The following is a 25,885-nucleotide window of genomic DNA, read 5'->3' on the forward strand; positions in this document are numbered from 1 at the left end:
CAGCCTTGCTGTGCAGGTATTGCGAACGGCTGAAAACAAGGGGAAAAACAGCTGTACAGCTGTAATTCTTCCCAAGGGCATGCAGCTTTACTGTGTGGTAAAATGATGTTAGCGTCCTCTTGTATAAACTATTCCGGAGGTAAAATAGTTCACCATTCGGATCTCCGGGCGGGGACTACTCAGGACGACGTTATCAGGAGAAAGAAAACTGGCATTCTACAGGTCAGAGAGTGGAATGTCAGATCTCTTAATCGGGCAGGTAGGTTTGAAAATTTAAAAAGGGAAATGGATAGGTTAAAGTTAGATATAGTGGGAATTAGTGACGTTCGGTGGCAGGAAGAACAAGACTTCTGGTCAGGTGAATGTAGGGTTATAAATACAAAATCAGATAGGGGTAATGCAGGAGTAGGTTTAATAATGAATAAAAAAAAATAGGAAGTCAGGTAAGCTACTACAAACAGCATAATGAACGCATTATTGTGGCCAAGATAGATACGAAGCCCACGCCTACCACAGTAGTACAAGTTTATATGCCAACTAGTTCTGCAGATGACAAAGAGATTGATGAAATGTATGATGAGATAAAAGAAATTATTCAGATAGTGAAGGGAGATGAAAATTTAATAGTCATGGGTGACTGGAATTCGACAGTAGGAAAAGGTAGAGAAGGAAACATAGTAGGTGACTATGGACTGGAAGCAAGGAATGAAGGAGGAAGCTCCTTGGTAGAATTTTGCACAGAGCAGAATTTAATCAAAGCTAGCACTTGGTTCAAGAATCGTGAAAGAAGGTTGTATCCAGGGAAGAAGCCTGGAGATACTAGAAGGTATCAGATACATTATATAATGGTAAGACACAGATTTAGGAACCAGGTTTTAAACTGTAAGACATTTCCAGGGGCAGATGTGGACTCTGACCACAATCTATTGGTTATGAACTGTAGATTAAAACCGAAGAAAGTGCAAAAAAGTGGGAATTTAAGGAGATGGGACCTGGATAAACTGACTAAACCAGAGGTTGTAGAGAGTTTCAGGGAGAGCATTAGGGAACGATTGACAAGAATGGGGGAAAGAAATACAGTAGAAGATGAATGGGTAGCTTTGAGAGATGAAATAGTGAAGGCAGCAGAGGATCAAGTAGGTAAAAAAAACGATGGCTAATAGAAATCCTTGGGTAACAGAAGAGACATTGATGAAAGGAGAAAATACAAAAATGCAGTAAATGAATCAGGCAAAAAGGAATACAAACGTCTCAGAAATGAGATTGACAGGAAGTGCAAAATGGCTAAGCAGGGATGGCTAGAAGAAAAATGTAAGGATTGAGGCATATATCACTAGGGGTAAGATAGATACTGCCTACAGGAAAATTAGAGACACCTTTGGAGAAAAGAGAACCACTTGTATGAATATCAAGAGCTCAGATGGAAACCCAGTTCTAAGCAAAGAACGGAAAGCAGAAAGGTGGAAGGAGTATATAGAGGGTCTATACAAGGACGGCATTCTCAAGGACAATATTATGGAAATGGAAGAGGATGTAGATGAAGATGAAATGGGAGATATTATACTGCATGAAGAGTTTGACAGAGCACTGAAAGACCTGAGTCGAAACAAGGCCCCGGGAGTAGACAACATACCATTAGAACTACTGATAGCCTTGGGATAGCCAGCCCTGACAAAACTCTACCATGTGGTGAGCAAGATGTATGAGACAGGCGCAATACCCTCAGACTTCAAGAAGAATATAATAATTCCAATCCCAAAGAAATCAGGTGTTGATAGATGTGAAAATTACCGAACTATCAGTTTAATAAGCAATGGTGGCAAAATACTAACACGAATTGTCTACAGACTGATGGAAAAACTGGTAGAAGCCAACCTCGGGGAAGATCAGTTTGGATTCCATTGAAATGTTGGAACACATGAAGCAATACTGACCCTACAACTTATCTTAGAAAATAGATTAAGGAAAGGCAAACCTATGTTTCTAGCATTTGTGAACTTAAAGAAAGCTTTTGACAATGTTGACTGGAATACTCTCTTTCAAATTCTGAAAGTGTCAGGGGTAAAATAAAGGGAGCGAAAGTCTATTTACAATTTGTACAGAAACTAGATGGCAGTTATAAGAGTCGAGGGGCATGAAAGGGAAGCAGTGGTTGGGAAGGGAGTGAGACAGGGTTGTAACCTATTCCCGATGTAATTCAATCTGTACATTGAGCAAGCAGTAAGGGAAACAAAAGAAAAAGTCAGAGTAGAAATTAGAATCCAAGGAGAAGAAATAAAACCTTTTGTGGTTCGCCAATGACATTGTAATTCTGTCAGAGACAGCAAAGGACCTGGAAGAGTAGCTGAATGGAATGGACAGTGTCTTGAAAGGAGGATATAAGATGAACAACCAACAAAACCAAAATGAGGATATTGGAATGTAGTTGAATTAAATTGGGTTATGCTGAGGGAATTAGGTTAGGAAATGAGACGCTTAAAGTAGTAAAGGAGTTTTGCTATTTGGGGAGCAAAATAACTGATGATGGTCGAAGTAGGGAGGATATAAAATGTAGACTGGCAATACCAAGGAAAGTGTTTCTGAAGAAGAGAAATTTGTTAACATCGAGTATAGATTTAAGTGTCAGGAAGTCGTTTGTGAAAGTATTTTTATAGAATGTAGCCATGCATGGAAGTGAAATGTGGACAATAAATAGTTTGGACAAGAAGAGAATAGAAGCTTTCGAAATGTGGTGCGACAGAAGAATGCTGAAGATTAGATGGGTAGCTCACATAACTAATGAGGAGGTATTGAATAGAGTTGGGGAGAAGAGAAAGTTGTGGCACAACTTGACTAGAAGAAGGGATCGGTTGGTAGGACATATTCTGAGGCATCAAGGGATCACCAATTTAGTATTGGAGGGCAGCGTGGAGGGTAAAAATCATAGAGGGATACCAAGAGATGAATGCACTAAACAGATACAGAAGGATGTAGGTTGCAGTAAGTACTGGGAGATGAAGCAGCTTGCACAGTATAGAGTAGCACGGAGAGCTGCATCAAACAAGTCTGTGGACTGAAGACCACAACAACAACATAAAAGCCACTAGTTGCACATGTAAGTCACTTATTTATTTTCACTTAGAAAGGCACCTCAAAACTTTAGTTAGTTAATTCTTGAAGAGGCAGTCTGTAACCAGAATGTGTCACCTTGCAAATAGTGATTCCAGGCGTGCAGATCAACATTATGTGAATTGAGGCAACAACCTTCATTATAGAATGAGAATGCACAAAAAAATAATCTTCACTCTGTTTCAAATTATCATCTGCTATACACAAATCTTGTTGTTCATAAGTTTTTGACTCAAGCATGGACTTTTCTGTCAGAGATTATCTTCATGAAATTATGTCCTGTGTGACATATAGTTTGCATATTACGTACTGCCAAAAGTTTTTCCATAAGCAGTTACTACAAATATTACTCCCTTCGGATTTTCCAGTTGGTACTTTCAAAATATGTCACATGAATACATATGTATGTCCTTAATTTGTTCCAATCACATAAAGGTGACTCTATATGTCTATTCTAAGTGCACTTATCTTAAAACAGCATTTTTATGATACAGGTACTAAATGGGCAAACAATTTTATTTTAAGTGTGTAATACCGCATTGTGTGTTCACAAACTTGTTACTTTCTCTATTTGGTGTGTGGGTTGCCAACAAATTTTCATTAAATTTAAATGTACTTTTTTTGTCTTTTGGTACCGGTGGCTACATTTATGTTATTAATTGTTGTCGTGTAATATAAAACAGTTAAAATTTCGTTTCTATTTTTTGGCAGCCAAACAACTAGAAGTAGCTCATAAGAAGATCACTTTCTATGGTACTCAGCTTTTCATGTTAAACGATTATTATTCGTGTAAGTTGCAGTTTAAATAAATTAAAGTGCATGCATTCTTGATAATACCATTTGCAATTGCTACAAAATTTATTACAGTCTGAGCAGATATTAAAATTTTGCTTGAGCAGCGGCATTTAATAATCCATGGAGTAGAGTACCTATCAGTGGATAAGTAATAAAATGCACACTTACTTGGAATGTTTAATTACAGAATACCTTGTTCTCAAAATCCTGCCAATGTCACCTGTTGATGTTAATTACTAATTCTTTTCCTTGCTTATTTCTTTTTGAAATTTTCAGGTAGTGGTGTCTGAGTTAGAACCTATTCCTACATGATATTATGCAGGATATTAATTTTGCATTGCCTATGCCATTTACATATGTTTATTGTAGAAATACCCAAGCCTTTTTATTCTTGTTAACTTTCAGATCTAATGATATTTGATTACATTTGCAAATAAAATCTAAATATGTCCAAAAGTAGAATAGGGAAGTGTGTCTTTATAGTGCAGGGCTGTTGGATTATGACTGACACTCAGGAACACATTGAATACTAATTATCAGAATTTCCACTGCCTTCTTTTAGTGTTGAATCGATATTGTTATAAGCTTCTCTGATGATATTATCTCTGCACCTACCTGTTTATGAATACTCCTTTCTTAGCACTTTGTCATTGTATAACAACATTCACTTGTCAGCTCTGCTTGCAACAGAGAGATAACTATCTATTGCAAGCTGCCTCTTCATAAAATTTGTTAATCAGTGTTTTCAGAAACTGCAGTAATTATGTAGCTATTCCCTTTTATTATCTAAAAGTGGAGTATGTATCATTTTGGTTTAATTAGAAATCAAAAGTCTAAAACACACACCAACTTTCGAATATTGCTCTGTGTTGGTGAAAGTATAATACATTTATCTTGCAGAAACAATGCAGAAGCCTACCTGATGGCTAAATTATCTAGAGCGTCTGTATATCAGTCACAACACAATGTATTTTCTCACATTGTCAATATTATTCAACAACTTTTCTGCTACTTCAAAACACAAAAATGAAAAGTAAGGATCATAGAATAGATGAGTGGATACTTAACAAATTGCCATAACTAAAGCAGTGAGAATATGGCTGAAAGGAAAATAGTTTTTGGATGAATAGTTTAGTATCTCAAATTAGCAGTAGTGTGTAGATTGTGGAAGAAATAGAAGATTAGTGAGGAAGAAAATGTTATTTTGAAAGGACAGACTATAAATTTGTATACAAGATGTAAAAGATAACTCTGGAGTGCAGTAACAGAGATTAAAGTACTGGGAAATGGCTATCAGGGTGTCCTTATGACAGATTTTGTAACAAGGCATCTCACGTGGATACAAACTGGGGCATTGCATGTGAAATAGGTCTTGTTTTTATAAACTGCAGAAGTTGGTTGTCTGTTCAAGTTGCTTTAGGAAGTAAAGGGCATAATGGATCTCATTGTGTGATAAATGATGCTCATAAGATGTGTATTCATTACTTGAAGAGAACTAGATACATTATCTTCCTGAACTGAAAATGTATCTTATGAAGATGTGCCCAGTTTTATATTGACTGAGTAGGAAGCACTGCTTGACTGATAGTTTCTAAACTTAAACAACTGAAAGCTCAGGTTGAATGTCTACAATATTATGAAAAGGATTGATTGCTGTTCACTGTTAATGACACTTTGAGTTGCAGATAGGCACAATGAATAGACTGTTACACCTTGAGCTTTCGGTCAAAGTCTTCCTCAGAAAAGAAAACACATACAAATTGACACAAGCAGTCACACCTCACACATGCTTGACCACTATGTCTGACAGCTGCAGCCATACAGCATCTCTCAAGTTGAATAAAAGCAGCAATACAGAGTTAGGCCTATGTAACAGTCTCTTTGTTGTGCCTGTCTGCAACTCAGTGTGTCATATTTATAGTGAGTAGCAATCTATGATTTTCGTAATATTTTTGATGGAAAACATTGGATGCTTCACTTCAGTATTTATTATTATTATTGGTTCATCATTACAGCTAAATGTAGCCTCTTTACAAATCCATTACTTACATTTTATGCAAGTTTAAATCTTTATGGTTTGATCAACAGGTACATGCAGAAATTGACAAAAGATTTCCAATCTCTTAGAAACAGAGATGATTCTTAGTAACTGATCAAAGAAAGATGGGAAGAAAATGGGTTAGAAGTGATGCAGAGGGAGCAAAATTGGAAAAGTATCCAGAGGAGGGATAGCTATTGACATGTCGGATGCCTAAATCCTCTGAGTAGTATAATACGAGGTGTGATTGGAAGGTTTTAAGAATGGGCTTGTAATTTTACAATGGTGGTACTTACATGCTACTGTGATTCATTTCCTTCAAAATGGTCCCTCTCTGACTGAACACACTGACTCTAACGGTGTTCCCACTTTTGGGAACATTCCTGGAAATTTTTTTCCTGAAGTGTGTTAAGGACGCCTTCCATATTTGCCTGGATGTCTTCAGTTGAATCAAATTGCTTCCCTTTCTGTGAAAATTTCTGTTTAGGAAACAGGTAGAAGTCTGCAGGGGCCAAATCAGAATATGATGGTTGTGGAAACACAGGAATTTTGAATTTGGTCAAAAATTCAATGATGGAGAAGGCACGATGAACTGGAGCATTGTCATGGTGCAGCACCCAACTCCTGTCTTTCCACAATGCATGCCTTTTCTTCCGCACCTTTTCATGCAGACACTCAAGGACACATTTGTAGTATTCCTGGTTAAATTTATTTCCTTCAGGAGTAAATTCATGATGCACAATACCGGTAGGATAAAAAAAAATCACCAACTTGTCTTCACCTTTGACTGACTTTGCCGTGCTTTTTTCGGTCATGATGAACCTTGAGTCTTCCACTGTGAAGACTGCACTTCAGGATCGTATCCATATACTCAAGATTCGTCACCTGTAATTACCCTGTTTAATAAATCTGGGTCATTTTTGGTCCGATTAATCAGTTCGTGGCACACTTCAAGTCAGTGTTGTCTCTGGTCACTTGACAAAACTTATTGGAATGAATTTTATGGACACTCGATGCATGTTCAGATCTTCATTTAAAATTGACTTAACTGCATGGAAACTTGAATTAAGTTCATCAGCCATCTCCCTAATTGTAAGTTACAATCAGAGTGCAGTAAGTTATGAACTTTATTCATTTTTGAGGTGGAAGGACGGCCGGACCATGGTTCATCTTCAAATGAAACGAGGCCATTTTTAAATCTGTTGAACCAGAAAAAAAAAGAAAAAAAAATTTGACTGGCTCATATAGTTATCTTCAAAAGCTGTTTTTAATAGTTCGTAAGTCTCAGAACCTGATTTCCCGGTTTTAAAACAAAATTTCACACAGACTCGTTGCTCAATTTTTAAATCCATTTTCATGTAGATAGAATCCGGCAACAAACCCTAACAGACCCACACTCAACCAGCTGCCACAATGAACTGAATAAAGGAAACACAGTTTCCTGTCAGAAGGTGTTCAAATACAAGTCAATGACTCACTCCCCACCCTCCGTGTAACTGCTCGCCAAACCAGTAAGCAATAGTGAATCCATTGTTAAAACTTTCCAATCACACCTTGGATAATGACACTGACTAATGCATGAGCATTTGAGCTCTTCGTTTAAGCTGTCTGTTGCAACTTGTGGCTTATTTTTAATATCCACTGTAGGATTTCATTCATGTATTAACACTAGTGTTTAAGTTTGTTTGTAACAAATCATTACCAACAAAAGACTTACTTCTCTGCATGGCATGATATATGAATAAATTGTTGTCAAGATGAAAGCTTTTGTGTTATAAACACTTATAATAATTATTATATTACACAGAGCTACAGTTGCATTGTAACAAATGGTCACCCAGAATAGTGTTTTCCTTCTTTTAGAAGTTGTTGTTTGCTTGAACTGATGGGAGCAGCAGCATTGAGTAGTAGGTAAGCGCAAAGCAAGAAGTTGAACATTATAGTTCAGTATATTTGAACTTCTGTTCTTCTTCAGAGCATAGCATGCATGTGTATGCGTGCTCCCTCGCCCTTCCAATAAATAATACACACACACACACACACACACACACACACACACACACACACAAACACACTGCTGTGTTCTTCTGATACTGTCTCCCTATAGGGGATTTCTGCAAGCTTTTTGGAGTCTTACATTCTTTTTTGTTGTGCTAGAGGTTGTAAAAATATTACTAAGACAACTGCTCGCAGAATGACATCATCATTGTGTTCCTTGGGTTATAAATGTTACAAATCTCTTTTGCACTGCTTTTTGTCACATTTTTCTTTACAGCACAATGTATTTTAAGATTTTGCTCTATGGATCTGAAATGAAAGCTGTGACATGTCTGCATTCATCCTTGCAGATTTTCTTTTTATTGTAACACCAATATTTTGCTCGAACTGAATTATTTAGATTTGCTGTCCTACACCTCATCTGAAACTCCACAGACTGCACTTGACAATACATTTAGGCCATGCCAGAGAATTACATATAAATAAGAACAGTGTAGGCTCTACTTTCCTTTTGTATAGTGATGACAAGCATTTTCTTTCATGAGATAAGATGAAATTCCAAGAACTCTCAACAGAAACACTTAAAAGTTCTCACAATTTGTATCTCCCTTCCTCAGGAAGGAAAGAAGGATTCAGGTTGAAAGTGCAGGACAGATCACTCATATCTCAGGTTGAGAAGAGCCCGCCAGTTGAACAGGTGCCAACCAATCTGTCTCTCCTTGAGGAAGTCTGTCTCATCCTTGAGGAAGGAACATAAATTTTCTAAAACTGTGAATAGTATTTTTCATTGTCAAATGGTTCTATTGACAGTACTTGGAATTTTGGTTCCTTAAGCGAACTTCTAGTTAGCCATTCTGTATTATTTTTCTCAATTTAATTTGCAGTTTGATACAATGCTAAGTTATAGTTTCCTTCATGCAGTTAGTTGACCTAAAGAAATGATATAGATGAAGTTAAAATGGTAATAATGAATGAAATAACAGAATAAAAAATGGGCTTAATAGATGAGAAATTGAACAAATATAAAAAGTGCTGAGAGATGTCTATGACTCACAGCCACTGACTAGCTCTTGTATGTCCACTTGCTTTTGTTATTTTACCAGTAAAATATCAAAACTAATTAAAATTTTAATTTTTACTTGCTGTTCAAGTAATTTGTAATACATGTGCCTTTCCCACTCATTGTCATGTTTAATACATCATTTACATGCTCAGATATTTGTTTGGTTACACATAAATTAAATTTCTTTTCTCAGATGTTATCCAGTACCATTGTAACTATTCATTCCTTTTTTTTCTTATTGTTATTGTCCTTATTCTCTTCTTCCCTCTCTCCCTCCTGTTTAAAAGGGAAAAGAAATATCAGTTGCCCAGTTATTGAGTTGCTTATTATAGTACCAAAAAAAAAGTGAATTTCTAATTCTGTAGTTCAAAGCTTAAAATAAGGCAAAGGAGCATTATTACTCAAATAGTTCACTTTTTACTGACATTAGAAAAACATGGCTTGAAGAAAATATGCTTTTCATACCCACCATTACTCTTGCTTTTCAGCTTGAAGCCTGCAGTTTTGCATTCTTAGAATTGGAATTTCGTAGTCCATATTAAAGAGACATTTGATTCTATTCACAGACTTCTCATTGCTATGAAGTATGATTATTGCAGCTTTCTCTATCAATAGTTGTGCATTATGCATATGATGAGATTTCTACATGTTTTCAATGCTGTTAAAGAAATGTTATAAATCTACTCCATTTGCATCAAATATGACACTACATTTTTTTAGAATGAATGTGACATATTCCTCTTGTTATACAGATGAAATGTATGCCGCAATTGAAGATCCTGGGATGGAATACACTAGTGGGAGTGACACGTATGCACAGATACAAACAACAGTACCTGAAGTCATCCCAGCACCTGCACCAGTGGTCGATTCAGAAGAAATTAATCCAGCAAGCTCTGCATTTCCCCCCCAGCCTCCAAGTGTAGACAGTTTACGACATGTTGCACAAGCACATTCACGTCAAGGTAAGATATGAGTATAATTCCTTATCTGATAAAATATATATTGTAACACCTAGGGAGCTGAAATATAAGATCTATATTTCACAAAATTCACATCTTTTTTAATATGATTAGTCATAAAAATTTTAAAAAAATTATAATTCTATTTGCCTGAAGGCAAAGACTTAGTGCTTTGAAATTGAAATAGAACTGAAAACAACTTTATTCACACATTAGGGGAAGACTTTCAGTGTACTCAGAATACATTAACAGGTCATGTTTTCCAGTCACATTATAGTACAGATATTATAAAGTAGGCAGCAGCATAAACAAACTACAACATCAACTGCCAGAGTGGAGTGGAGTGGAGTGGAGTGGAGTGGAGCAGTGCTGGGAAACAAGCCCTCTTGCAGGACTGTCAACTGGCACTTGTATTCTATATTTTTGCAAAAGCAAAACTTGACACACACTCGTAGATATTACCGTTCCCTTCTGGTGTTTTGGTGGTCGTAATTGAACTCAGTGATACTCATTTCTAACTAAGAAACGACAACCATGAACAACATACAACACAAACCATTCGCTAACAGCTATGGTGAAGTTGCTTGCCATGTTGGCAGTGCTGTAAATGAGTGTCTTCAGGCCTGTCCTCTACCAGTCTTCAGTACAACCACAGTTCAGAACACCTGCAACCTAAAACTGCTATGCTAAAGTGTACACATTATACCAGGTTTCGAACTTTACGTAACAGACAAACGTGCGTTTTTTAGTTCTAAGCTAGGTCCCACAGTTGTCCTACCTTGCATTACTGTGTGTTTATTATACAGACCATTCAACCACCCACAATTGGTTAGACACCAGTACATAAAGTGCACTCTCCCCCTCCCCTCCCTCCCCTCCCCCTCCCCTCCCCTCCCCCTCCCCTCCCCCTCCCCTCCCCCTCCCCCTCTCCCTCCCCCTCTCCCTCCCCCTCTCCCTCCCCCTCTCCCTCCCCCTCTCCCTCCCCCTCTCCCTCCCCCTCTCCCTCCCCCTCCCCCTCCCCCTCCCCCTCTCCCTCTCCCTCCCCCTCCCCCTCTCCCTCCCCCTCTCCCTCTCCCTCTCACTCCCCCTCTCCCTCCCCCTCTCTCTCCCCCCTCTCCCTCCCCCTCTCCCTCCCCCTCTCCCTCCCCCTCTCCCTCCCCCTCTCCCTCTCCCTCCCCCTCTCCCTCCCCCTCTCCCTCTCCCTCCCCCTCTCCCTCCCCCTCTCCCTCCCCCTCTCCCTCCCCCTCCCCCTCTCCCCATCCCCCTCCCACTCTCCCTCTCTCTTCCCCCTCTCCCTCTCTCTTCCCCTCTCCCTCCCCCTCCCACTCTCCCTCTCCCTTCCCCCTCTCCCTCTCTCTTCCCCCTCACCCTCCCCCTCCTCCCTCCCTACATAAGATGGGTAGAAGGACAGATCCTCAAAATTACAGACCAATATCCTTAACATCAGTTTGTTGCAGGATTCTCGAACATATTCTCAGTTTGAATGTAATGAATTTCCTTGAGACATAGAAGTTGCTGTCCATGCATCAGCACGTCTTTAGAAAGCATCGGTCCTGCGAAACGCAACTCGCCCTTTTTTCACATGATATCTTGCGAACCATGGATGAAGGGTATCAGACGGATGCCATATTCCTTGACTTCCGGAAAGTGTTTGACTCAGTGCCCCACTGCAGACTCCTAACTAAGATATGAGCATATGTCATTGGTTCCCAAGTATGTGAGTGGCTAAAAGATTTCTTAAGTAATAGAACCCAGTACGTCGTCCTCGATGGTGAGCGTTTATCGGAGGTGAGGGTATCATCTGGAGTGCCCCAGGGAAGTGTGGTAGGTCCGCTGTTGTTTTCTATCTGCATAAATGGTCTTTTGGATAGGGTGGATAGCAATGTGCGGCTGTTTGCTGATGGTGCTGTGGTGTACAGGAAGGTGTCGTCGTTGAGTGACTATAGGAGGATACAAGATGACTTGGACAGGATTTGTGATTGGTGTAAAGAATGGCAGCTAACTCTAAATATAGATAAATGTAAATTAATGCAGATGAATAGGAAAAAGAATCCTGTAATGTTTGAATACTTCATTAGTAGTGTAGCACTTTACACAGTCACGTCGATTAAATATTTGGGCGTAACATTGCAGAGCGATATGAAGTGGAACAAGCATGTAGTGGCAATTGTCTTCAGTTCATTGGTAGAATTTTGGGAAGATGTGGTTCATCTGTAAAGGAGACCATGTATAAAACACTAATATGACCTATTCTTGAGTACTGCTCGAGCGTTTGGAATTTCTATCAGGTCAGATTGAGGGAGGACATAGAAGCAATTCAGAGGCGGGCTGCTAGATTTGTTACTGGTAGGTTTGATCATCATGCGAGTGTTACGGAAATGCTTCAGGAACTTGGGTGGGAGTCTCTAGAGGAAAGGAGGCGTTCTTTTCGTGAATCGCTACTGAGGAAATTTAGAGAACCTGCATTTGAGGCTGACTACAGTGCAGTTTTACTGCTGCCAACTTAAATTTCGCGGGAAGATCACAAAGAAAAGATAAGAGAGATCAGGGCTCGTACAGAGGCATATAGGCAGTCATTTTTCCCTCGTTCTCTTTGGGAGTGGAACAGGGAGAGAAGATGCTAGTTGTGGTACAAGGTACCCTCCGCCACACACCGTATGGTGGATTGCGGAGTATGTATGTAGATATAGATATTTATAACCCTGTATTCACCTGACCTGAAGTACTGTTCCTCCTGCCATCGAACTTCACTAATTCCCACTATATCTAACTTTAACCTATCCATTTCCCTTTTTAAATTTTCTAACCTACATGCCCGATTAAGGGATCTGACATTCCATTCTCTGACCTGTAGAATGTCAGTTTTCTTTCTCCTAATAACAACGTCGTCCTGAGTAGTCCCCGCCCAGAGATCCAAAAGGGGGACTATTTTACCTCCGGAATATTTTATCCAAGAGGATGCCATCATCATTTAACGATACAGTAAAGCTGCATGCCCTCGGGAAAAATTACGGCTGTGGTTTCCCCTTGCTTTCAGCTGTTCCCAGTACCAGCACAACAAGGCCGTTTTCATTAGAGTTGCACGGCCAGATCAGTCAGTCATGCAGACTGCCGCCCCTGCAACTACTGAAAAGGCTGCTGCCCCTCTTCAGGAACCACACGTTTGTCTGGCCTCTCAACAGATACCCCTCTGTTGTGGTTGCACCTACGGTGCAGCTATCTGTATTGCTGAGGCATGCAAGCCTCCCCACTAATGACAAGGTCCATGGTTCATGGGGGGGTCGGACAGACATAGACTCCATTTTTATACACACGTTATGTTAACATCTATACGTTATGTAAAGGGGACACATTGTTATCAAAAATATCTTAAAGCTCTTGACCAATTTATTTAAAATGTTTACACAGTGTTCTGTTAAGTGTTCAAATGGAGATAGATTACATACTTTGTAAATATATATTATATTTAAATACATGTGTAATGTATTAAGAGGAAATGTTGCCACCAAAAATCTCAAAAAGTTCTTCATCAGTTCACTTTAAGTTTTCTCACGATACTGTAATAACATTTGAATGGCCATAAACTATATGATTTTTTAAAAATATGTGTAACGTAAAAAAGGCAAATGTTGTTGGCAAAAATCTTTTAAAAGTTTCCGATTGATTTATTTCAAATTTTTGCGCAATATGGTAACAAACATTCAGATGGGCATAGGCTATATTTCTTTTTAACCCACACTGTCCTGGTTTTCTGCTAAAACTGACTGAGAAAAAACAATGCTGTGCTGCAAAGTGAAAATGTATTGTTTTCTTTCCCCCAGTCAGCTTAAACTACAATACCAAGGCACTTAAACCATTAAACAGATCATTACTCCAATATATATTATCTCTCTGTACGTATAGTTTTAAACAAAATTTGTATACACAACATTGTACTGTTTCGTGTCATTCTTCAGTCATTTTTAACAGTAATCAGGAAAATTTTATTTATGGCGTATTTGCTTATGATTAGAATACATCTACAGAATCTGTATTATCTGAAAATTTGTAATTGTACCCCTATTAGAGATTAAAACCGTTCAAAAAATAATCACTATAGCTCATAGATCCAGCATCTGGAGAGGTCTCTCTCATACTCTGTATGCCAATTATCCCAACCGATTTACCCATTCATTCTAAGTTACTTCAACTTCCAATTACAGTTTCCTTTACAACATCCGTAAACAAGGCTCAAAGTCAGAGAGAGGGGCAAAGAAGAGGTGAACAGAGAGGGGGGGGAGGGAGGGGAGGGAGGGGGGGGAGAGAGAGAGGGGGGGGGGCAGGTAGGAGGGGAAGATAAACAAAGAGAGGGCAGAGGAGGTAAATATTTCTAAAATCTGTGTCTTTCAGCAGGTAATAATGACTGAAAATAAGAAATTTGTGGTATATCATTTCTAACCAACAGCCGGCATGACTAACTTCACCCATGTGATACACATATTTATATTATTGTTTTGTGCAGTGCATAAATTAGTGTAAATAGATATGTGCCTTTGTTACTTACATGAAGCTATCTCTTGAAATAATTTGGATGATGAGCCTATGTCCCAAAGACACATGAGTGTTTTGCCATAGGACTAGTCACGGCAATCAAAATTGGAGCAATAATAGTCCTTCTAATAAGCAACTGAAGTCGCTGGTAATGGGAAATGGAAGCACACTTTGTAAGTCAGTTTGGAAAACTCGACAAGTTGCAACATTATTATTCATGCAGTCTCATCATGTTTCATTAAAGTGGATCTTCTCAGCCTTTCGCAGATACAATATATACTGGGCCGTCTTCTTGATAGAGAGCAAATTTCTGGCAGAAATCACTGAAATGCGGATTAAATTGTACAAGGGATGTTCAGTAAGTAATGCAACACCTTTGTTTCTGAAAGCAGGTTGGTTTTATTGGGGATTCCAGTACACTATAAGCTTTCGAAATGTGGTGCTACAGAAGAATGCTGAAGATTAGATGGGTAGATCACATAACTAATGAGGAGGTATTGAATAGAGTTGGGGAGAAGAGAAGTTTGTGGCACAACTTGACTAGAAGAAGGGATCGGTTGGTAGGACATGTTCTGAGGCATCAAAGGATCACCAATTTAGTATTGGAGGGCAGCATGGAGGGTAAAAATTGTAGAGGGAGACCAAGAGATGAATACACTAAGCAGATTCAAAAGGATGTAGGTTGCAGTAGGTACTGGAAGATGAAGAAGCTTGCACAGGATAGAGTAGCATGGAGAGCTGCATCAAACCAGTCTCAGGACTGAAGACAACAACAACAACAACATATTATTGTCCTCTCTTTTGATTACAAAACCCTATTTTTCAACATAAACTCCATTCAATGTGATGTCCGTACACTACTTTACTGGGAGTGCCTGTATGCCCTCATGGTACTGCTCTACTGGTAGATGTTGGAGGTAACGTTTTGCTGCATCAATAACCTCCACATCATCCATGTACTACTTCCCATGGAGCACACCCTTCGTTGGGCTGACAGACAGAAGTTGGATGGTGCAAGATCCAAGCTGTAGGGTAGGTGAAAAAACATTCCAGTGAAGTGTTTGGAGTTCCTCTCAAGTGCACAGATTTTGTGAGGCCTTGCAGCTTTGAACCCCTCCCCCCCCCCCCCTCCCCCCCCCCCCCCCCCCTCTCTCTCTCTCTCTCTCTCTCTCTCTCTCTCTCTCTCTCTCTCTCTCTCTCTCTCTCTCTCTCTCTCCTCCAGAGGAGAGGTGGATTGCAGTTTTGTTTCTGGTTCAAAGTGATGAACTGATGCTTCATCACTGTGACACTGCTCGATAAAAAATTGTTACAGGCAGCCTCGTAACGCACAAGCAAGTCCACTCAGATGGCCATTCATTGCTCTTTATGATCTTCTGTTAGCCGACAAGAACCCAGTGGGCACACACCTTTGAGTGCCCCAATATGGATGAGTGTGTCAGCAGTACTAGCAACATGTCCAGCTGAGCAGCTAGGAGTTTGATTGTGATCTGTCGATCACCTTGAATGAGTGCCCTTACATTCCGGCATTGAAGGAAGGAATCACAGCTGTGTGCAGCCAGCCAGCATGTGAGAGATGACACAGGTTTGCACGACTTGCTGTGATGATTACAGACGTCTCACCCAACAACTCCCCATGCTTTTATTCACTGCCAGGTTAGCATAGACATTCTGCAAGCACCTATTAATATCTGCAATGCTCTGGTTTTCTGCCAAAAGAAATTTGATGACAGCTCTCTGCTAGGAATGCACCTCTGCTACAGATGCCATTTTGAAGGCTACATATAATGCCACCACCTGTTGGAACTTCATGAAACTACAGGGGCTGAAGTGGGAATATTCCATGTCCCACAACAAATTCCAAATTTTCTCAACCAAAATTGGTTGAAGGTAAAAAATGTGTTGCATTACTTATTGAACACCCCTCACAAGTTCTGCTGTTAGAAAATGTTTCTTTATGTTCTCGTACGCTGTATATTCTTAACCTGGAAATGTTTGATGTACAAATAATACATTTTCTCAAAGATGATCAGTGTCAGAGTACAAGGTGCCATTGTTGATGATTATCGTATTGAATGTGTTGTTGTTGTTGTTGTTGTTGTTGTGGTGGTCTTCAGTCCTGAGACTGGTTTGATGCAGCTCTCCATGCCGTACAGTAAAGCTGCATGCCTTCGGGAAAAATTACGGCTGTAGTTTCCCCTTGCTTTCAGCCGTTCGCAGTACCAGCACAGCAAGGCCGTTTTGGTTAGTGTTACAAGACCAGATCAGTCAATCATCCAGACTGTTGCCCTAGCAACTACTGAAGAGGCTGCTTGCCCCTCTTCAGGACTCACACGTTTGTCTGGCCTCTCAACAACCTCCGTTGTGGTTGCACCTATGGTACAGCTATCTGTATTGCTGAGGCACGCAAGCCTCCCCACCAACGGCAAGGTCCATGGTTCATGGGGGGGAGGATATGTAGTGACTCTAATATGTCCACTATAATGTACTGTTGTTTAGTTGGAATTATATTTTGAGATGCAGCCACATACATTTGCAAGTTCTCTTGCTTTTGTAACACCTATTAATTATGTTTATTAGTCCATTATATATAACAACAACCATCAACAATTAAATGTCTGATGTCTTCATATTCACTAGATGTCCTTCCAAAAATATCAGCAAAATGCTCACAATGGTTATTATAATTCATATTATAATTCAGAGAGATCATAACTACATGACTTATGCCATTGTTCTTTAACTACTAAAAGAAATTCTTGCCCTCATCTTTGCTTAGATCTGCCAAGTACATGCAAATATGAGAAATAGAATGTGCCATACTATTACATTTGAGAAAGTCTTCTGCATTGTATGAGGAATTCAATTAAAAAAATGAATTCTCCGAGTAGTTACATAACAGTAACAACTACCCATAACCATGTTACACAAACAAAATAAGATAATAGAAAATTTAATTCAGCTTTTGTGTAGTCATAGTGTCCCAGTTTTTGTGTTGACAGCTTTTGTTAACTTCTCTTTTGAACTGAAATTTTGTCTTCGTCGTAAAAGAGAACACATGTTTACAAAACTATGATTTGCTTGAATGGTGCATGTTGCATTTTTGAAATGCTACCACCTGCCCAAAGGTAAATAAAAGCTTCATCCTGGAAGGCTTCTTTTATGAAACCTATGGTTTCGAGGTCTGTATAGACTTATGATGAGACATGGAAAATGTGTCCAAAACATTGAATGGAACAAAACTTTTTGTTAAATTTTAAAAACAATGTTTGTTGTTATGTACCATCAGTTCTAGACCAGTGCTGTTCAGCATGTCCTTTGCAATTGTATTCTTACCTACAAGATAAACTGTGCAGGTGCAATGCGATTGCTTCAGGACTTTCAAATAGAGTTGGTATCCATAGGGAATGTTTTAAATAAAACATAAGGTTTAAGGTCAATATTCTCACTATATTCAACAATGTGAAGTACAGTTGGGTGCTTGGGTTGTAAAAAAGACCTCCATCCTGTCGTGTTAGTCAAGCAGATGTTGAGTGGTAGCGGAACAAAGTTGGAAACCCATCAGGACAGTGAGGAGAGGAAAGATGTCATACTTCACTGAGAACCAGAGCCAGAGAGGGCGTCAATCTCCTGTTTGACACTCCAACGTGTGTCTCAAACCAACATATGATCTTCCTCCCATGCTCCCTGTTGGTCACTTAGACATGATGCATAGAGACTTTTTAGCTAGAGCATTTTTGGGTATCAAGCAACTTAATGCAGGGTGACTATTCTACTTGGTACATAGTCCACAGAAGTTGGTACATGGTTATTGAGAGTGAAAGCCTAAGTGGAAAAAAATTTAAAATGAGCAATAAAGACTACCGATACACCCAAGGCAGGCGGGATGACCTGCACATCATATTATTTTGATTTAAATATTTATTATTTGTTAACATATATCAAAGTAAAATGGATACACCATAATGGTGGACTTAGTCTATGGTGTAAACATTGCAGCATTAATTATATCACATAACACAGCTAATACGGTGACAGTATAGTGCAGTGTAGTAACACTGGTGGCTCATTCTTAAATTTAGATTTTGTAATCTGGAAAGACAGATCTGTTCAAAGGGATACCACAGTACTCAGCACTCTCAAAATTCCTTATTATATGAAAAATGCTGTAGCTGAACTGTTGAGGTAATTACGTGACTTTTGTCGTTAAATAACTTAATACAAAATTTTTATACCTTCATGTATTGACTCCAACTAACCATTAATACTGCAGAAAAAATTTTGAAAGGTTAAGATGCAGTAATCGCATGTTACTGCATTTTTTATTAATATTTAAAAAAAGGTTTCTTTCTCTTCTTTCATGTTTTTAGCTAAGTAGTGGAAACCTTTCAGATCCACAGGTATATCTCTGTCAGAAGTAGCATCATAACTGTATTTGTTTACATCTGACCAATACCAAAATTGTAAAAATGCCTGAAGCCATTTCTGTTGTGCAAAAATTTGTGCTTTTTGTTGTATTTTTTTCCTGTCTTTCCTCGAGATAGTTCTAGTGAAGTGAAGTGGCACAGAGACTAAGGATTATTTTTTTTTACTATGTTCAGTAACATTACTGTGTTGTTTCTTGTAACACATTTTGCCAGACTTCTTGTTCAGTTTCTTTTTCTGTGTACTTTTAGGTTTGTTATGAATGTGTTGGGGGTAACAAATAATGGCAAGTTGGCTTGCCTTGTTGGTGAGTAGCTCCCTCCAATCTATTGTGTGGAGTTCATTTGCATTTGTGTGGATGAAATAATGATCATACAAAAAGCCCTTTAAATTAATTCCAAACTAATTCTTTAACAATTCAAATGTTGTTTGTTGTCTAATATCAGCTATTGTGCCACTTCCAAAGATTATGGAACTGTTTTTATTTTCCCAAGATACAAAAAAGTATAACAAATTTAATATCTCCTCAGTCTTGGCTTGTACTAAACATATAAGTCTATAAGAATGCAACTGCATATTACATTATTATGTATTTGTCAAAAAGTACTTTATTTTAGAATTACTGATACACAAAGCATGGAAAAAGTATGTCTGTTGTGCTCACTTAAATCACAGTAGTCTTAATAGAAACTGACACATATTCATCTTCATAGATCCTTTAATATTTTACAAACTGAACTTTATAAAGAGCTTCTTATTGCAGATATCGAATCTATTTCAATCCGCCTTACAAGCACACTCTATTTTGAGCTGAACACAGCAGCCAGGACGCATTCTGCAATTCTTTGCATTATCTAAATCCCTGCTGTAATGCTGTTTATTGAAAATATCATATTGCATGAGCATGACTAATTTTCAGGAGCAAGTTGGATGAATATTCCATGGCCCTTTCACAGGAACACCATCTCTGGTAAAATGCTGTGAATAACGTTTACAGGCAGATGCTCAATAAAAGTTTCACAGCACATTATAAGAAAAGGCCTAACAGGTTGATCATTAGTTGTCTGCTGATTGCAAGAACATGAATACCATCTGTATGAGGAATGCCTAAAAGACATGTAGAGCTCAATATCTTGTGTAACATTCCGAAATCAAGCTATAATGTAATTAATATATCTAAAAACAAAGATGATGTGACTTACCAAACGAAAGTGCTGGCAGGTCGATAGACACACAAACATACACACAAAATTCAAGCTTTCGCAACCAACGGTTGCTTCGTCAGGAAAGAGGGAAGGAGAGGGGAAGACGAAAGGATGTGGGTTTTAAGGGAGAGGGTAAGGAGTCATTCCAATCCCGGGAGCGGAAAGACTTACCTTAGGGGGGAAAAAGGACAGACACACACACACACACACACACACACACACACACACATACACACACACACACATCCGCACACATGTGGTATGTTGGTATGTGCGGATGGATATGTGTGTGTGTGTGTGTGTGTGTGTGTGTGTGTGTGTGTGTGTGCGCGCGCGAGTGTATACCTGTCCTTTTTTCCCCCTAAGGTAAGTCTTTCCGCTACCGGGATTGGAATGACTCCTTACCCTCTCCCTTAAAACCCACATCCTTTCGTCTTCCCCTCTCCTTCCCTCTTTCCTGACGAAGCAACCGTTGGTTGCGAAAGCTTGAATTTTGTGTGTATGTTTGTGTTTGTTTGTGTGTCTATCGACCTGCCAGCACTTTCGTTTGGTGAGTCACATCATCTTTGTTTTTAGATATATTTTTCCCACGTGGAATGTTTCCCTTTATTATATTTACAATGTAATTAAAATATTCATGCTGATACTACTGTTATTGCTTATTATGAATGACATATGAAATGCTCAACAGATCATACTACTTAGAAGTGTTACACACCCACAAAACCAGAAATCTCATTTCAGTTTCAGCTCACATTCCGAGTTGATAAAGCATTTCTTATATACATGTTCTCACTTTTTTTAATAGCTCTATTACTTACTGCTTCTGTGTGTTGTCTAGTTTTGCAGTTTTTCACCGATACAGCTCTTTGGAGAGATGTTTTGATACTTACTGTTCTGTATTGTGAGTGAACAATATTTTTGGGTTGATGTAAACCAAATGTGAACATTTATTTTGAGATGCCACTAATTGCTAATTCAAAAGCAGTTGACCCACTTTTTGTCAAATACCAATGATGTACATCAGACTTATCAGACTTATGTGCATCATGAAGTACTATTATTATATTTTCATTAAATGTTATATTGCTGTACACTGTGATGAGCTGCAGGTAAAAATGTGTAATTGCCAGTCCAGTATTCAAGCATACATCCCATCATCAGTGGTATCTGAAAGAGGGCAAACAAATAAATGTATACATACGTGTCTGTAACATAAGGATATTGTGTGTGTGTGTGTGTGTGTGTGTGTGTGTGTGTGTGTGTGTGTGTGGACAGATAGTATTCAAGGCTAGAATATATAAGGTATATAATGGTGGACTATATAAAGGGAAAAAAGCTGATGTTAACTGTCATGAACAATACACTGAGGGAGGTGGAGGTAAGGTAACAAAATCTGTCTCTAGCATATAAAGAGTTTCTCAGCTCAGAAAGGGACCAACATATGTTGTCAGATTTAGTTAATTCTACATGCATGAAAATGGGGAAAACTCTAATCCTAACATACCTGATTAAAACACTGTCAAAGTTTTATGTGTATAGATCTTATTTCTTAATTCTGTCTGCTCATTAAGGACATTTGATATTTCATCATGTGACTATATTTCTTCTAGGACATTAGATAATCTACATTTTATTCCTAATGAAGAATGCTTTTAGCAGTATCATTAACAGGATGCTTCCTCTCTCTTAAATGACCACTAAATGCTGAGAGGGATTGGATTCACTACCATTAACATGTTCTCTAAACTTCATTTTGAAGTTTCTCCCAGTTTGCTCAGCGTAAAACTTGCAAAGATTACTACATATAATTACTTATCTGTGTCATGTATAAAGTATTCTCTATCCTGAAGCCAATTTGCAGCCCAATTTTTTGAAACAAATTACTTATCTTGTTGGAAATATGACCCTAATATGGTTAAAAAAACTGTAAGCCTATCTTTTTTCTTTTGTTCACTCCTCTGTAATGTGACCTGATCTCTGTTCCCAGTTTGTTTCTTCTATTATAGTGTTGGGTCAATGTTATTTTCAGAAGCTACCTTTTCAGCGTAGGTAATTCAGCATTAATATTCACCTCACTTAAAGGATTTTGACTACCCTATCAATCACTGAGCAGGAATATGCTGCTTTAAGGGGTCATGGATGGCAAGAACTATCTGAAGTATGCAGTCAGATGTAATGGATTTTCAGAATCTATTGAACAGGTGGTCACCAACTTCATTTTTAAACTTCAGATCAAAATAAAAATACTTCAGTTACCTCGTGCTGTGTGGTGAAAGTGGTATCTTTATCTAACAATTTAAACCATTGGTAACATCTGTTTGCTTTATCAAGAATGTCAATTTAGTTATTTATTTATCCCTCTGTGGACAATCAGGATTGTACGGATGTTGTCAACATAAGTATACACAATAGGTACACAATCCACCAGTATAAGTGTGTTATCTACGTAATGTTCATATGCAACTATTTTAGTCAGATCATTGCAAAGTTCAAAAAATTCATTTTCGACATGATCTTAAACTATATATGAGAGAGCTCCTGATAGGAAGTTCCCCATAGCTAGATCATTTATAGTTCATATACACGGCCATTGAAGGTAAAATAGTTCAGAAATAGGACTAACTTGACAAGGTCACATTATACGTCACTTTCTGTTTGGCTCATTCTATTAAATTTATACCATTTCATTTTGATAACGGATATAGTTTCATTTATGGCTTCTCTTTTATGTCCAATTGCTTGCACATGGTAATGAAATTTTGAGCAAGAAAATATTAACATTTATGTACAAATGTGATTTGGTAATATATGTTATTAGAAGTGAAATACACTTACAGCAAGGAAAAATCTTTTCGTAAAATTTAAGTACCATATTTGTGAAATTTCCTGTACAGCTTTCAGAGTACAATGTCAGAAGATCTCAATATCAAGAAATGAGCAGTGATCTATTAAATAGTGTGTGTTCCTCAAATAAAAAAGATCTTTTGCATAAGAAATGCATTGATTTTAGAAAGTGTGAAGGTTAAAAAGTGTGATAACAAAATGGCTAGGGAAAGCTGAATTTCTCTCAATAATAAATGTCAAATAGGCAATCAGATGTGGCTGAAATTGTTAAGATGATTGTTGTTTACACAATAATGATTACATAGTATAGAATTTAGTTTTAGAGATACATTTATCATACTTTCTAAATAAGTGCTCATCTGTTCCAGCATCAACATCGAGTGCAACAAGCTCTGTTATTAATTTGGGTTCACCAAAACCAGAGAAGCGTCAGGCAAATTCTCCCTTACCTCCACCACCTGTTGGCAGTCCAGAGCTTAGATATACTGTACCTGTTACAAGTCTGGAAGAAATGTATGCAAAGGTGATGAAGAAGAAACACAAATCAGCTAGTCAGGTGGAGACCCCCACAGAACTAGCTGGACATCCTCAGCAGTCGGGAGACACTAGTCTGCTTGCAGAAGCTACTGCTATAAATGAGTGTATTACCCAGATTGAACCAATTAGTGACAGTTTTGGTACTGTAACAACAAGCAAAGCTGTCCCAGTAGAAGAAGCCAGTAGCAGTGATTTATGTGCATTACCCCAAGTGCAAACTGAAATCCAAAATGAGAGTGCTGTATATGAACACCTCCCAAAGCAAGGAAATTTCAAAGAACAGGAACCTGGTTATGAAAGTGTTGGGCCCAATAGTTTAGTTATGCCATACGACCCAGGTTATGAGGTTGTACATCAGGTCCAGCGTAATCCTTCAGACTGTGATCCGAATTATGAACAGCTTCGGCCACAGCGCAAAACTGATCCTCATCAGTACAATACAGACAACAGAGAGGAGGGTGGTATGAAACATGAATACAAAGGCACAGACAGTGGACAGAAGAGAACAGATTTACATATGGGCTTCACGAGTGTAAATCTACCAGAGATGACATTAACTACTGATGAACCAAATTATGAGAGTATGACCAGTGATACTCATGAACCTAACTATGCTGTAGTTTCAGGAACATCAGGAGGAGAATCTGATTCAGCCTATGAAGTTGTTCACCAGGATGATCCTAACTATGAAAGTGTTAATTACTTCGATGTCAATAGTGTTGAGCCTCCATATGAAAGGCTCCATAATGAAGAAGCAAGAGACTCTGATAGTGAAACTGTTTCAGGTTATGAGAAAGTAAAACTACATTGCAACAGCTCACTTGGTACATCACAGAGTGAGCAAATCTCAAATTATGTTTCACAACAAAATGCTGAACCAGGTTATGAAGAAGTGAGACACACATCCAGTACTGCAGTTGATAATGGAAGTTCAAATAATGACTATGAAAGTAGTGTTAATAGCAACATTGATATTTATGCTCGTATTACAAAAAGCTAAGTGAGGTGCATAAGAATATCATTGTGTTGCATGTCCAGTATTATGTGTGAATGTTTGTGTGTGACTGCTTTTCCATTATTGCTGTGTGTGTGACTTGTAACTTTTTCGATGACCGTTTATAAAAATTGTACAATGATATTAACTGCCTTTTTATAATCAGATTCTTACATATTATTTATTAATATTTTCATTAAATTTTTTATACTGAAAGTCATCATTGCCATTTTTCACAGAGTACCTAATATATACATATAGAAAAATATGAATTGTTGATTTATTTAGTATATTTATGATACATTATACAAATCATTAAAGTTTCCAATTATTGTGGTGTAAAAAGCAAATTATTTAATTTTTCATTAAATTATTTTAATTCTGATGTCTCATTCTTTGTCACTTCCAAGATTAGTCCATATTTGTCTTCATTCTCCTATGTACATACGGTCTTGTTGCATAAATTGGCAACAAATAGCTTTCAGTATTTGAAGAGTTACGAAGACACAATATTCATGTGGCATCCCTTATATTTAATGCTGTGAATGAATGTATACACCTTCTCATTCATTGTATGCATCTCTGGAGCTTGGTCCTCAGTCTAAAATATTTGCACATATGTATCTGTACATTACAGTTGAAGCTAATACAGCTGCACGGTTGTAGGCACATTGCCATGGTTTGCATGGCTTTCCCCGTTGCAGGTTAGAGTCCTCCCTCGGGTTGGGATCTGCGTGTTGTCCTTGGGTAAGTTAAAGTTACAGTAAGTAATGTGTAAGCTTAGGGACCAATGACCTCAGCAGTTTGGTCCCATAGGAACTAAAAAAAAAAAAAAAAAAAAAAAGCTAGTACATATTTATGTATGATGACAGATTAACACACCAACAGGTACCACTTATGAAATTTGTTTTCTAATCAAACCATAATAGAGTTCAGATAGCTCTGTACACAGTTCATTACATTAGCAACATGCCTTCTGCTGCTGTGATGGATTTAGTTTTTATACTGTAGTCCTTTATTTGTGTGAAAGAAGTACACAATAAAGACTATCCGACAGCAGCTGACATCACACTTACATCAGGTACATGGATGCGGTCATCTGCAAGTGATTATGACTTGAAAGAAGAAGATGAAATCAAAATGTTAGCTGTTGGTGCTTTATTTCACTGTATATTACTAACACAGCTCTTGGAAGCACAGCCATACACTGCAGGCTGCTAGCTCACTGCAGGCTGCTAGCTCACTGCAGGCTGCTAGCTCACTACAGCCTGCCAATCTGGGCTGGCTGCCCATTGGCCCAGAAGCATGCAACACTCGCTGTGTGAACTATGTCTGCAGTGATCGTCTCCATCTTGAAGTATGTAATCTTGCCAAGAATGTAGGATA

General features: G+C 38.3%; 1 protein-coding gene across 3 annotated transcripts in view; it reads left to right on the forward strand.

Annotated features, from left to right (window-relative positions):
• Positions 1-24,841, forward strand: part of LOC126090309 (uncharacterized) — a 107,262-nt gene extending 82,421 nt beyond the window's left edge. For all 3 annotated transcript variants that reach the window (XM_049906977.1, XM_049906978.1, XM_049906979.1), the window contains 2 exons: positions 9,755-9,967; positions 23,337-24,841. In XM_049906977.1, coding sequence (XP_049762934.1) covers positions 9,755-9,967; positions 23,337-24,505 — 1,382 coding nt within the window. In that variant the 3' untranslated portion in view covers positions 24,506-24,841. The remainder of the gene's footprint in view (positions 1-9,754; positions 9,968-23,336) is intronic.
• Positions 24,842-25,885: the final 1,044 nt, after the last annotated feature.

This window comes from Schistocerca cancellata, chromosome 1, assembly GCF_023864275.1.
Source record: "Schistocerca cancellata isolate TAMUIC-IGC-003103 chromosome 1, iqSchCanc2.1, whole genome shotgun sequence".
NCBI lineage: Eukaryota > Metazoa > Arthropoda > Insecta > Orthoptera > Acrididae > Schistocerca > Schistocerca cancellata.